This window comes from Drosophila novamexicana, unplaced genomic scaffold (genome assembly GCF_003285875.2).
Source record: "Drosophila novamexicana strain 15010-1031.04,08,12 unplaced genomic scaffold, DnovRS2.1 tig00001762-arrow-arrow-pilon, whole genome shotgun sequence".
In the NCBI taxonomy this organism is placed as follows: domain Eukaryota; kingdom Metazoa; phylum Arthropoda; class Insecta; order Diptera; family Drosophilidae; genus Drosophila; species Drosophila novamexicana.
In genome coordinates this window covers 75601-89521 of record NW_020824888.1, presented here as the reverse complement: position 1 = coordinate 89521, position 13921 = coordinate 75601, and the positions used below count along the sequence as shown (strand labels likewise).

Below are 13921 nucleotides of genomic sequence, written 5' to 3'. Positions count from 1 at the left end.
CCACAGCCCGCGACCAGGCCCCAGTTCTCTCCAGTTTTCTTGGTCTGTGTGCGACGTTCGGCGCAATATTAAAAATCCAACGCAAATATGCAGCACAATTTTTCCCACAATGTCTTTCCTTGTGTGCGTTGCGTTGCGATACGATGCGGTTGCCATTTTGTTTTTCACAGTTTTTCTTATTTTTATTCAATATATATATATTTTTTTTGTTTTTCTTAAATTTTTTGTTAAATTTTCTTGCTTGTTATTTTTTTTTTTTTTTTTTATTGTCGTTGAGGACTTTTGCTAGCATAATTTTTGGGCATCGCAGCGAGTTTTGCGTGTGTGTGAGTTTTATGTGTGTGTGTGTGAGTTGTATGTGTGTGTGTGGGATTATGTGTGCGTGTGTCAGTGTGGTTAAGGCAAACATATAGCATTTCTTTTTTGCATTTGGGCAACAATCGCGATTTACAATTCGAACGCAGGTTGCGTTCAATATCACAAAGTTCATAAAATACACATCCACACTCACACAAACATACACCCACACACACACACACACACACACACAAACTCTCTCACACTCATATGTGAAATCAATTGCAACTTGCACAGTTTTAAGTTTCGTATCCCTCGTGCCGCTATGTGCCTCATGGCTTTAAGTCTACACCTGAAGTTTAAGCCCAAAATCTGTTTATTTAACTACTTCATTGTCTTTTTGATGCCAATGACGAATTTGTATACCCTTGCAGACGATATATCTTACAGAACAACAATTTTAGGCCGAGCGCTTTTCGAATCAAACTCCGATACATGAACATCAGCAAGACACACAATAAGCCTGAGAGACTCGTTACTCGTTGGACGAATCTAATTTTTATCAAGATAGATACAAACCTGAGCGATTTATTCTGTACATAGTACTCGTTGCAGATTACTCATTTCTTGTGAGTCGCTAGCTAATGCTCGTACGTCCTGATAGGAAGATTCGTTACACGTTACACATTGCTCGTCAGTCGTTACTCGTAGCAGTTAAACGATAGCTAGCATTCGTTGATCCTAAGATTCGTTGCACGTCACTCGTTAGTTGGTATATTTTTTCGATAGTTGTTGGCTAGCACTTGTTAGTCCTGAGAGACTAACTCGTTTCACAACACGCATTGTTCATTACTCGTTACTTGCCACACACTGCTCGCTATTTGTAAGTCTTCAATTTTTAGTCGTTACCGCTCTTTGGTTATGGCATATAACACGTTCCGTTCGACAAACTTTTGCCTTAGCCAGAAACTGTTCATTTACGTTTGGCTCGAAAGTTTTTCTGTTCCCTATTATTTTTATTTTTTTTATTGCTTCGGTTTTGGAAAAGGAGTTTGTTCGGGGGTTGGCTAGGCTTACAAAGTGAAGCCATAATAATAACCGCTATGCATATTTAGTTTTGCGCAACAAAAGTTTTTTAATTAATTAGTACGTGCCTTTTCTACCTCCCCCGCCCTTCGCCGCACAGCAGTAAGCAATAGTTATGTACGAGTATTTTCCCAGTTTTTGGCAATTTTTACTCTCTTTTTTTGGTTGAGAAGTATTTTATATCTTTCGTTTTTTTTTTTTTTTTTGTGGCTGGCGCGATTTCATGCCAAATGCCAATTGGCAAACAAAGCAAATAGCGCACAAGCCGGCGAAAAGTTTTAATGCGCAACGCCTGCGCGTATGGCAATGGCAAATTGTTTGTCGCACATGCACATATTATTTGGCCAGAGTTGCCAGGCAACTGGCAGGCAGCGCTAATTGCCAAAATTTGTGCAAATTATTTGTTGCGAAACGTTTGAAGTTCTCAAGTCTGGCTGCTTAATTTGGGATAACAGTTTGTCTGAAAACAGTCTATGCACTTAATTGATAGAGTTGCACAGTTCAGAGTTGCAACAGTTGGCCGTTTTTTTTTTTTTTGCTGTTGTTTGGCAGAGTGCCCAGACTGTTCTAGACCGCAAATAAAATTAATTTCCTCGCCCATTTTAACTGATTTAAAATAGCTATTATTGGGGTTTCTAGGTAACCAAACTGTTTACACTTCAGCCACAAGCATGTTGGCAACCCTGGGTAAACAGTTTTTGCGTGCTTTACTTTGGAAGATGAAACTTTGATTGAATACCTTTCAATTTGAAGATAGCTTAACTTAGTGAAAAGGCAAATTTGCATTATTTTCGAAGTGTTTGACAAAATATTTCCCAGTAGAACACTAACGAAGGGACTTTAAGAGAACTATCTAGAGTTGTCAACACAAATACAAACTTATTTTTCTGGACCTTTTAGCTTAATTGTTTTTCACAGTTATACTTCGTAAAACACAGCAATATTTAATTGTTTTAAAAAAGTTGAAGTTAAACATATGTTGGCAACCCTAGACAGAGGACTTCAGCCTGCAACTGCTGCAACATCTGAAGTATTGTGTAATTATATATGAAACTTTGAGCGAATATTAAAACTGGCCAAAATACTTTTTGGGTATTGCCCTCAGGGCAATTACTTCCTGCACACTCAACCCACCCTCGAAAACTGTTGCTTAACCCTGCGAAGAAAAAAAAAATAGCCCAGTCGCATTAACACTACGCTCCGAAACGCAATTTTCTTTTAATTTTCTGTAATTGTTATGGCAAAGAAAAAAAGAAAGAAAAAAAAAATATGGGAAATGAAATGCGTGGCATGCAAATGAGAAGAGAGAAGCAGCGAAAGAAATGCAATGGAAGAAAACGAACAACAAAAGCAATCTACTAACAACGACAATGCTCATAACAATTATTATAATCATAAGCATAAAGATTATATACAACAACAATTTGCATATTATCCTGTACTAATAATACGAAACAATCTCTTTCATTTCTCCCCAACCCGCCAACTCCCGCACCTGTCAACTATCCAACGCTCACACATGCAGAACGGGACGCAACCATCCACCGATGTACACGGAGACGCTGCCCGGCGAAAGTTTGGGCCTGATGATTAGCTCGCTCTCCAGCGAAATGGGCGGCCAATATTATTGTACGGCTTCATATGCAAATACCGAAATACTCCAGACAAGCGTTACAATTAAAACTTATGGTAAGTAACTTGACTGTTTAACGCCTTACGTCCTAGCCCCACTTTAACAATTGCCTCCGCTCTTAAATGAATTGGCAGACAGAAAAAAACCACAATATATTTCTTCAAGAAATATTTAGGCCTTGCAATAACTAGAACATACTATACAATTTTCAAAAAAATATGCCAACGAATGTTTGTGTATACAAAAGCGCAGAGCTCTATCTTTCAAAATGGGCTCCCTATAATTTCGAAGATTATGGAGGTTCCTTTAAACCGAATTAGGTGTAAATAGCTCTTAGAATTTTCAAGCTATGCTTAAAAACCCGTGTCTACTACTGCACTTAATACACCCGAAGCGCTGATAAGAGAAAAGGGTGAAGATGCTAAATTTGACACACAAATGATGCGAGTTTTTCAAGCTAAGAATGCGTCATTCAAATGTACTACAAACTTTGCAAATAGTTTTAAATCTCCTTTGCTTATATTTAACGAAATGTGAACTCTTAGCAATGATAGAAACTAGAATATTCCAAAGAATTTATAGAAATACGCAAGCTTTAAAATGTTGCACTATGAAAGAGAGGGGAAAGAGAGAGAGGGAAAGAAAAGGAGAGAGACCGACAATCTGCTAAGCCCTTAGAAAAGACTACACCTATCCCATAATACCTACTGCCCTTAGAAACAAGCTAAAATCGTATTCATGCATGCTAACATTTTCAATGGAATGCACAACATTTCGAATGACTAGAATGGCAAACATAAATAAAATAAAATATATATAATACAAAATAAAACGCTTTCAACAATATACTTATGATATGCATGCAATATTGTTCCGCCGAGTTGGATATATAGATTTTTGCCAGCAAATGTCCCTTGAAGTAATCAAAGCGAACAGCTTTTTGTCATGTGTCATACTCAGGTACAGTTGTGCTTGCTGCAGCTAGAGAAATTACACGTTGAATTTAGTTCGATTTCATTTTATTGATGCATTGTGAAAGCACAAAAGAACTACAAAATGAATGAAAGTCCAAACAAAGACGTTACCAATAAGCAGCAGCAACAATACTTGGGCACAACAAGTGCCACACGCACACACACACTCACACACACACACACAGGCACACACAGTTTGCTGGCTCGTTAACTTTGCTGGCGAAGCTTTAGAAAATTCCACATAAGTGGCGATGACGTCGCTTGCAGCTCTTTCTGAAAACTTTGACGAGATTGATTTTTCTAAGCAATTTAAAGTGCACACGTCCAAGCTCCACGTAGCCCCCAATCGACCACCCCGCAGGGTGGCAACTTTTAACGCTACGACAGAACCCGCTCTCACACACGCACGCACACACACACACAGACACAGACGTATACACGGCTATTGTTCAAATAGAAGGCTAACTGCTGCAGCTGCTGCTAGCTCTCTCTTGCTCTCTCCTTTGCTCTCTTTATCAAACTCTTGTGCGACACGTGCGGAATTTACTAGCTGAAGGCACTCAGCACTTCCCAGAAGCTAAGCGTTACGTTTGCCCCATGGCTGAGATTTGCTCGGCTCCCGACACCCGAACGAGCTGGTAACAAAATGTAAGCTCGACAATCCATTGCGTTTGAAATGAAATCAAATATTTTGCCACGCAACAATTTGTGCCTCCGATATGGGAAGGTATACGGCAGCCAGTGTTGTTAGCTGTGTTCTCCAATTGTTGTTTCGGCCAGACACAACACGGTTACGATTTCCAGATGCAGATGCCTTGGGCCGCTCGTTGGCTTGTTTGTTTGTTGTTTGCATATTGTGACCGGGGTCGAAACAAGGCGTTGTTTGAGTGCGTGCCAGCGAGTTGGGTCAAAATAAGACAATACCCGCGTAAGTGGATTGTGTCCTGCACAGTGTTGGGCATCGCCAAACAGCACACAGTATGGGCAACATTTTCAGATTTAAGCTATTTACATTTGCCGAGTGCAGCGTGGAGCAGTAAAGCAGTCAGTAGTATTGATAAATGCCACACAGGCAATGAGTGTTGGTTAATAACGCGGTAGGCTATGGCAAATGTTCTTCGGTTAGCTTTTAATTGGTTTAATTAATTGCCGAGGAAGGCAGGCAATGTCATTTGTAAAATAAAGTGTTGGTAATTGTCATTAGAGCAATCTTGTGTCCATGCAATGTTGTAAAGTACTGCATAGGAGTGAAAGGAATTAGTAAATGCTATAGTTAGTGTTGAGAAATGTTTATAAACTGCATGTGTGATGTGTTTTTGATAGGGTTGACTTTGAAACAGGGGCTAATCTGTATTAGCAGTGCTAGTAGTACGAACACGTTAACTTATCATGAAAGCCACGATTAGACTTATTTGTTTACAGTGTGTAGTGTTGTTAAATTCACAAACCTACGAGCAATTACACATATGTAAACTCAACTCAATAGCAACTTGTACTCGAGCTGCCAAACCATGCTGACCAGCTTTATACCAACAAAGCCCCAGCCTCTGTGTGCGTGTGTGTATGTGTTCCTCTCATTCTGTGTTGACAACTCAAAAGTTGCATTTAGCTAAGCAAATAAGCGTCGAGTGAGAGGGGGGGAGGTAGCTCGTGTGTGGGAGAAGTGCAAATTGCAGGAGCAGTCAAATGCGAGTACTTCGAGTAGAGGACTTGCAACTTGTAGTTGTAGCTGCTGTCTCACTATTTACACACACAGAAACATACACAGACACACACACACACACACACACAGTCGCACACACGCAGACAGACACACGCACACAGAATACGGAGTCCGCTGTTGTTTGTGCCACTCACAGCTTAATATTTCAATATTTATGCTTTTAATAAATGCATATGCTACAAACAAACTTCCGTTGCAATGGCAGCTTCCGATGTTGCCAAAGTGCGCACAAGCTTTGCACTGGACCACGCTGCATGCCACACGCAGCTACCAAGTTATCGCCCCAGCCCCCCAAGCCCCAAGCCCATCCTCATTTTCGCTGTTTTGCCCCGAACCTCTCTGGCATGGTGGCTCTATTATAGCGGCATTCCTCATGCAATGTGCAGCATTATGAAAGCATTTATTTAAAGCCCTCAAATTCCATTTAATGCAACAAAATGAACAAAATCTCTCTAAATAAACCCTATTCTATAGTGATATGGAGTGTGAGCGATTAACAAAAGCTGCTCACTTTTGTAATATTTTGGCATTTATGAACTATAACATATTGCATACTCATATCGTATTATATTTAAATTTGGTTTTCATAAGTGGAGGCTTAAGCCGATTTCATTGCTTTGAGCACAAATTTCACTTAGCTTGCGGCACATGAATATCTTCAAAATAGTTTAAAACAATTCTCAAAATACTAATTGAAACTGAGACTTTTAATTGAGTTATATTTGATGTGGATTTTCAAGCTCTTTATATTTTTAATTTTTATTGAGGGAAAAAAGGTGTGTATGTTGAACCCTGCTTGGCATTCGAAACTTTTTGCAAAGCCAGCACAAAACATTCTGCACACAACTGTACTCCCTGGCGCGCTAGCAAGCAGTGAGAACAACGATTCCGCTCATAGTCTTAATCTAAAGGAGAAAACATTTTATGAAATAAAAAATACTAGTTTAATAATAAATTCATATCCTATATAAATGCAGAACAACTTCACAAATTCTGATTCATAGATGAGAGTCTAGTTGAACGCAACTGTACTCGCTTGTGATCGTGCAAGCAGTGCATATGTAAAGCAGTTCCATGCATGACTAAGTAAGCAGTTGAACATATTCTACTCAGCCTTACTTCCTTGTCAAGTGGAGTTCGTTGACACGGGACACTGGCTGAGCGAAAGTTATGGCGAACGAAAAAATTTTCAAATATTTAAGAAATTTTCTTTCCTATATAAAATTAACAATCCTTCTACCTTAACGAACCCCAAATCTATAAAAAAAATGTTTGGTTTCATTAAACGTGTTTACAAAAAATGCAACTTTGCTACAATTATGGGCCACCCTAAAGTATATAGGTCCAACCTGAACCGAAATGAGTTTATGGCCGCACTAGCTGCAATTGCGGCTGTCTGTTTTTTAATAACTTGCTGCAGTTGCATTTATTTGTTATTGTTTTCTTTTTCGGTTGGTTTTTGTTTTTGTTTTGACGCCGCAGCAAGTTTTTCAATAAGTTGCGAGTCATGCGACTTGCGACGGTGTATCCGCGTGTCCTTTGCTGTCCCCTGGCGTTGTCCTTGTCGTTGTTCAAACTAATAATGAAATCGTAAACTAGTTCATCTCCTTTCCTTTTGCTTTGCTCCTTTTTAAGTTGCCTTTTTTTCTTGCTTTCTTGTGTGTGTGTGTTTATTTTTATGTTGTTGTCAGGCGTCAGCGAAAAGTGTTTGCACAACAGAATCTCACACGCAGCGACAATGCAGAGAGCAACAGCAGCAACAGCAACAGCAACAGCAACAACTGCAACAGCGACAACAACTGCTGCAGCAACAATGAGAACAACTACTGCAACAATAAGAAGCTGCAGTTTGTTTGCCTTTGGCCCAAACTGGAAGTCCGGCTAAAGAAAATTCGACAGGAACTTTTATTTATTTATATGTTGCGCACACACATGACATGGGCGGCTTGGGGCGTGGCATGGCGACTTACACTGCCAATAAAATTGGTAAATGGAAAATGTTTTTTAACACAACTTCCCGTTTGGCTTTGGCCGTAAAAACCCCGAAGGCCGGACACCAGGATTTGGCTCAAAAGGCTTTTGCCCTCGTGCACCCGCTGCATTGGCTAGCAAGTTGGCTGTATGTGTGTGCAACAGAGAGAGTGTGTGTGTGTGAGAGAGTATGTATGTCTGTGTTGTTTGACAGTCAACAGACAGCAGGGATAGATAGACAGATGGCTTGTTATTACACTGATTTATAAATAAACTGCAAATATTTGAGATGCACACACACACACACACGCCATGCTGACTGCCAGCTCAGCAAATGCAGCTACATTTGCTCGTGCCCTTCCCTACACCCCTTTACGCCCACGCCCCACGCCTGATATCCTTGTTGTGTTTTGCTCTGCGCCCGCAAAAGTGATCTGCACAATTTCCGCTCAGGAAATAACGCAAACTTATGTTGCATTCCAACTCAAGACCTCCTCTCCCACGAAAACGCCAAAAACCCCTTCGACATCTTAAGCCACCTCCCAACTTTATCCCCTTTCAGCAACAGATTGGCATTTTTTATATATTTCATTTTTACTTAACACCTGCCACGCAAATGTATCTACAATTTGGCCGCACCCAAAAAGTAGGCAGCACTTTTTCTATAACTGTTTTCAACTTCCTGAATTTAAGAAGCAGAAAATAGCTCAAAATACTAAAGATTTGTAACGGATGTTCACAATTGCTTAGAAACTTGAACTTGGATTTTGTTATTTATGGCATTTCTTGATAATCGTACTGTTTCGAAGTCTGCTCAAATTTAGGTATTTAATTGAGTTGCAGAAGAGACTATAAAAGCTTTAAGAGTGGTCCTGTTAGCTACGAAATACACTGAACACTGCGGCTCATAAAGCCCAAGGTGTGGTAAACGAAAATAGAGCATATCAATGTCAATTTGAATTCAGCTCGAGATCTAGCAAACAGTGCAAGCTAATAGAGATTTGATTTAGCTACTTTACTTCCAGAAGTCAAGGCGGTCAAAGGGGTTGGAAGAACGGATAGATAGATAGACGAAATTAAGATACCTTATGGGCTCGGAAATTTACAGAAAACAATTTCAGCCTTTATCTGTGCATTTATAAAGTAAATCGGTTGCGTTTCTGTAAAATGAGAACAGCTAGAAAGCTGAACCTTTTCATATTAATATATTTCAAAAGAACTTTAAGTACGTTCGAACCCTGAAACAGTGGTAAGCAAAATTGAATTGCAAAGTAAATCCCAAGAGCCAAAACTCCTCATTGAAATCGCCTCGGACTTGACGCAGCTTAGTTCATATTTCCAAAACTCTTAATTAGTATTTATGCACTCTTGGTAATCGCATCAACTTAATTGCAGTAAAAACGCAATTCAATAACAATTTACAAGCTATCATTAAGCCAAATGAATCGCAGGAAGTCATTGAACTGTGGCAATAGCAGCTGCACCTGAGCGACCCCGATGCGAATGTTTGGCGCCCAACGTGGGTAACCAGCGTTGGAAGGGAATTTCTGCACAGCTCTCTGTGGATATATTTAAACAGTTGGTTGTGTAAAATATTGTAGTTTGCGCCTTAACTTTGAACCCTCAGCTTCGATTTGCTGGCTGACTGGCTGTCCAAGCTGCTTCACCCGGCCCAGCACTCCGCTGTGTCCATTTGGTCGTTGCCTGTTTGTGTTTGGATTGTGCGCAAGTATTTGATTTAGGAATTTCAGTTTGCAATTTTTTCAATTTCTACTGCTGCTGCTGCTGCAACAGAGATTTATTGGCATGCCTCGAAAAGACGAGCACGACGACGTCGTCCGGCTCGTTAGTGACCCTTGGAGCGCATTGCGTGGATTGTGGCAAGTTGTTGGTCTTGGTTCATGTTTTGGGTTAGCTGAATGACTCGTTACTTGGCTGCTTGGATTCTAGCAAACAAATACGTGCACATATCAGGGATTTTGTGCTCGATATTTGTTTAGCTTTCTTGTGAACGTGAGAGTTTGTTTAAAATTATATTACGTATACGCCACGTTAGCTACTAATGTCAACAACTTGTCTAGAAATTTGTTTGACATTTAACTGGAAAAACTAGAGCTGCAACTACTATACTCATTTCACTTACCCCTTTTCTCGGTTCTCCTTTCCAGTGGCTATTACCTGGACAAATGCGCCAGAGAATCAATTTCCTATACTGGGCGATGATTACGTGGTCAAGTGCGAGGTGAAAGCCGATCCCAATCCAACCATTGACTGGCTGCGCAATGGCGATCCGGTAAGTTATGCAACACCAGACAACCTGACCCCGCCCCACTCACTCACACACACTGACACTTCTCTTACCGCCACAGATACGCACAGATTCGAAGCACGTGGTGCAGACACATGGCCTGCTCATACGCGACGTGGCCGAAACAGATGACGGCATCTACACCTGTCGTGCGGCAGTCATTGAGACGGGCGAACTGCTGGAGCGCACCATTCGAGTGGAAGTCTATATCGGTCCGGTAATAACACATCTGCCCGCCACACTGGAGGCTGTTGAGGGCAAACCGTTTGCCGCCAATTGCACGGCAACTGGTAAACCGGTGCCGGAGATAAGCTGGATCAAGGACTCTGTGCAGCTGAATGTGGCCAATGCGGACCGCTTCAAGGTTGATGCCCAAACGGGTCTGTTGACCATTAGCTCGGTTACCCAGGAGGATTACGATACCTATACGTGCATTGCCAAGAACGCGGCCGGCGTTGTGGATCAGAAGACCAAGCTAAATGTGCTCGTCCGCCCCTCTGTCTATGAGCTGTACAATGTGACGGGTGTCAGTGGCAAGGAAATTGCCATCACCTGCCGCTCCAAGGGACGTCCCGCACCGGCCATCACCTTCCGTCGTTGGGGCACCGAACAGCAGTACACGGCTGGCGTCCAAATAGACGATGAACGCATCACCCTCGAGCAATATTTTGATGAGGAACGTGGCGAGAGCACCGGCACCCTGCGAATTGCACGCTCCCAGCGCACAGACGACGGCTTGTATCAGTGCATTGCCAGCAACAAGGGTGACACCGCCTACAAGACCGGACACATTGCCGTTGAATTCCCGCCAGATTTTTCGCACATGAAGGAATTGCCGCCGGTATTCAGCTGGGAACAGCGCATGGCAAATCTTAGCTGCTTGGCTATGGGCATACCGAATGCGACCATCGAATGGCGCTGGAACGGACGCAACATTAAGGATCTGTATGACACGAATCTCAAGATCGAAGGCACCGGACCACGCAGCGATCTCATTGTGCATCCAGTGACCCGGCAATATTATTCCGCCTACAAGTGCATTGCCACCAATATCCATGGCTCTGCCGAGCACGATATGCAGCTGAAGGAGGCGCGCGTACCGGACTTTGTATCGGCAGCTGTGCCCCGCCAGCTGACGGCGACCACCATCACCTTCGATATACGCGGCCCGGCCACAGAACTCGGCCTGCCCATACTGGCGTTCAGTGTACAATACAAGGAGGCACTCAATCCGGACTGGTCGACGGCTCTCAATCGCAGCTGGTCACCCGACTCGCCGTACATTGTTGAGGGACTGCGTCCACAGACCATGTACAGTTTCCGTTTTGCGGCACGCAACCAGGTCGGTCTTGGCAATTGGGGTGTGAATCAACAGCAATCGACGCCGCGTCGTTCCGCGCCCGAGGAGCCCAAGCCATTGCACAGCCCCGTACAGAACGATAAGGAGGAACCGGTCGTCGTGTCACCCTATTCGGATCACTTTGAGCTTCGCTGGGGCGTGCCCGCTGACAATGGTGAGCCCATCGATCGCTACCAGATCAAGTACTGTCCGGTAAGTGCACTTTCAAATAAAATTTAATACAAATAATTGAGTCGGCAACTAATTTGGTAACTAATTTGTACTTGATCCCTTCAGGGCGTTAAGATGGCCGGCACCTGGCACGAGCTGGAGAATCGCTGCAATACGGTCGAGGTTGTGGAGACCACATCGTATCAGATGTCCGATCTGAGCGGCAATACGTATTATCGCATCGAGCTGAAGGCACACAATGCCATCGGCTATTCATCGCCGGCATCTATCATTATGAAAACGACCAGAGGTGAGTCCGATTCAGCTAATAACAATCTTGGCACATTGCTCTATTCGGCCGGCTTCAATTCCGGCGTCAGTTCGCTACACAAACAACTCACAATCACAACAACAAGAACAGCAACAAGAACAACAACATCAACAACAACAGCAACAACAACAATCATTGCGCTGGCCACAACAATCAGCATTACCTTATTTAGTGTCCTAACCTCAATGTTAGTGTAAGGCAAAACAAATCGATCGATATCGATTTGTTTCGTTTTACTTGATGATCATGAACCATTTGCATAATCTATGTAATTGAATATCTGTCGACAAGAAGCAAAAAGAAAACAAAACAGAAGAAAATCGAACATAAACTTGGAAACGAATCGAATCGAATCGAATACGATCACACGTTATCGATCGCGTTATCGATCTTTGAGCAAAACAACAAGATCAGCAAAAATACTTACACAACTTCTTGAAATACTTGCATACTATCTATCAATATACATATAGACATATTTAAATATATATAAATCGGTATATATATATATATATACAAATATATATGTATAACTATTTTTGATCGCTCTATTTAACGTATCTAATATCATATATATTTATACAACATGCGTTTTACAAATAGCGAGTACAATTACTTTTGCATACATTTTTGTAGTGTTTATTTTTTGCGTTTCCAATGTCACTTCTGTTTTTATCTCAGTGTGTTCATTAATTTTCTCCCAGTCTACTCAGTAATCTCTACTCGTTTTCTTCCTGTTTTTTTTTTTTCTTTGGTGTGTATGTGTGTGTGCTATAAATACTTTGTAATTGTTAAACTCGATCCCAGTTGTTTTTTACAGTGCAATTTCTTGATTTGCGAATTCGCCGTATGAAGATGTTTATTACTTTGTTTCTTTGTTGCAAATGTCGTGAACTTTTTTGTGCTGTGTCAAACACAATTTTTGTTGCATGCTTTTGTGCGTTTACGTCTAGCTAACACCTAATGCTAACTTTGTACCGTACCCCAACCCCTTAGTAACCCCTACCCAAAATTGTACACACAATCATTTTCAAAAGCGATTTACATTCCAAATAAAAGCAAAAACAAGTCGCTTTTGCTGGCAATTTTGTCCGATCAGCTAGCGTTTTGCAACACTTATTTTAAGTACTCCAAACTGAGCTAAGTCAAGGAATACGCAAATGCATTGGATAAGCATTATATAAGTTCAAATTTGTTCACAAACACACACGCACACGCACACACACACACACACACTCACCACATACACAACATCAAAGAATTCAATATGCAATCGTCTGGTGAGCTGTGCTCTCTCCCGCTCTCCCGCTCATACTCTCCCACACTCTTCCGTGTACTGCGTGCTCTCTTTTGTTTACCGTGTTTTTTTTTTTTTTAGTATGTGTATCGTCTGAGTTTTTTTTAAACTACAATTCATAAGCATTTACTTAATTATTAATTTAAAAATGAAATAAAAATTATTAAAATTAGTCAAATTATTTTTTTATATTTTTGTGTGTGTGCATTCATCATATTTTGAATTTTAAATGCATATTTGTAACAGCTAATTTTTAATATATATTAAAAAAAAAAGAAGAAGAAATACAACTTCTAAAATGAAATTAATATACTTTTGTTAATTGTAATACATATTTGAATATAGTTCGTAAAACTTCGTATTGCCCATTAGTTTGCTTCATAATTTTTACTTATATATTCTACATTTTTTCCCTTTGTATGTACTGCGACTATTTCTTTAGTTAAATTTTGTATTAAGCAACAACATTATTAAATTGAAAACAAAAAACATTAATGAATAAATATTGAAAAACAAAAAAAAAAAAAAACAATCATAATTTGCAATGGCAACTGTTTCATTTTTGAATACTCATAAGCAACATTGTGTTATGTTTGTTGGCTCTACGTCTCGCTACTTGTGTCTTTCTCTCACTCTCTCTATCTCTCTTTCTCGCTCTCTTTCTGTAACTGTGTGTGTGTCTCTTTCATCATAGATCACACTCATTTTAATTAGCTGCTTGATCTCTTTTTTCATACATATTGTGCACTCTTATGTTCTTGTGTAGCTGACTGAGCTGCAAAACTATCGAT

General features: G+C 40.9%; 1 protein-coding gene across 5 annotated transcripts in view; it reads left to right on the top strand.

Moving 5' to 3' along the window:
• LOC115768401 (fasciclin-2) overlaps window positions 1–13921 on the top strand; it is a 96398-nt gene that overhangs the window by 73388 nt on the left and 9089 nt on the right. For all 5 annotated transcript variants that reach the window (XM_030712977.1, XM_030712975.1, XM_030712976.1 and 2 more), the window contains 4 exons: window positions 2909–3072; window positions 9853–9977; window positions 10054–11544; window positions 11629–11812. In XM_030712977.1, the coding sequence (XP_030568837.1) occupies window positions 2909–3072; window positions 9853–9977; window positions 10054–11544; window positions 11629–11812 (1964 nt within the window). The remainder of the gene's footprint in view (window positions 1–2908; window positions 3073–9852; window positions 9978–10053; window positions 11545–11628; window positions 11813–13921) is intronic.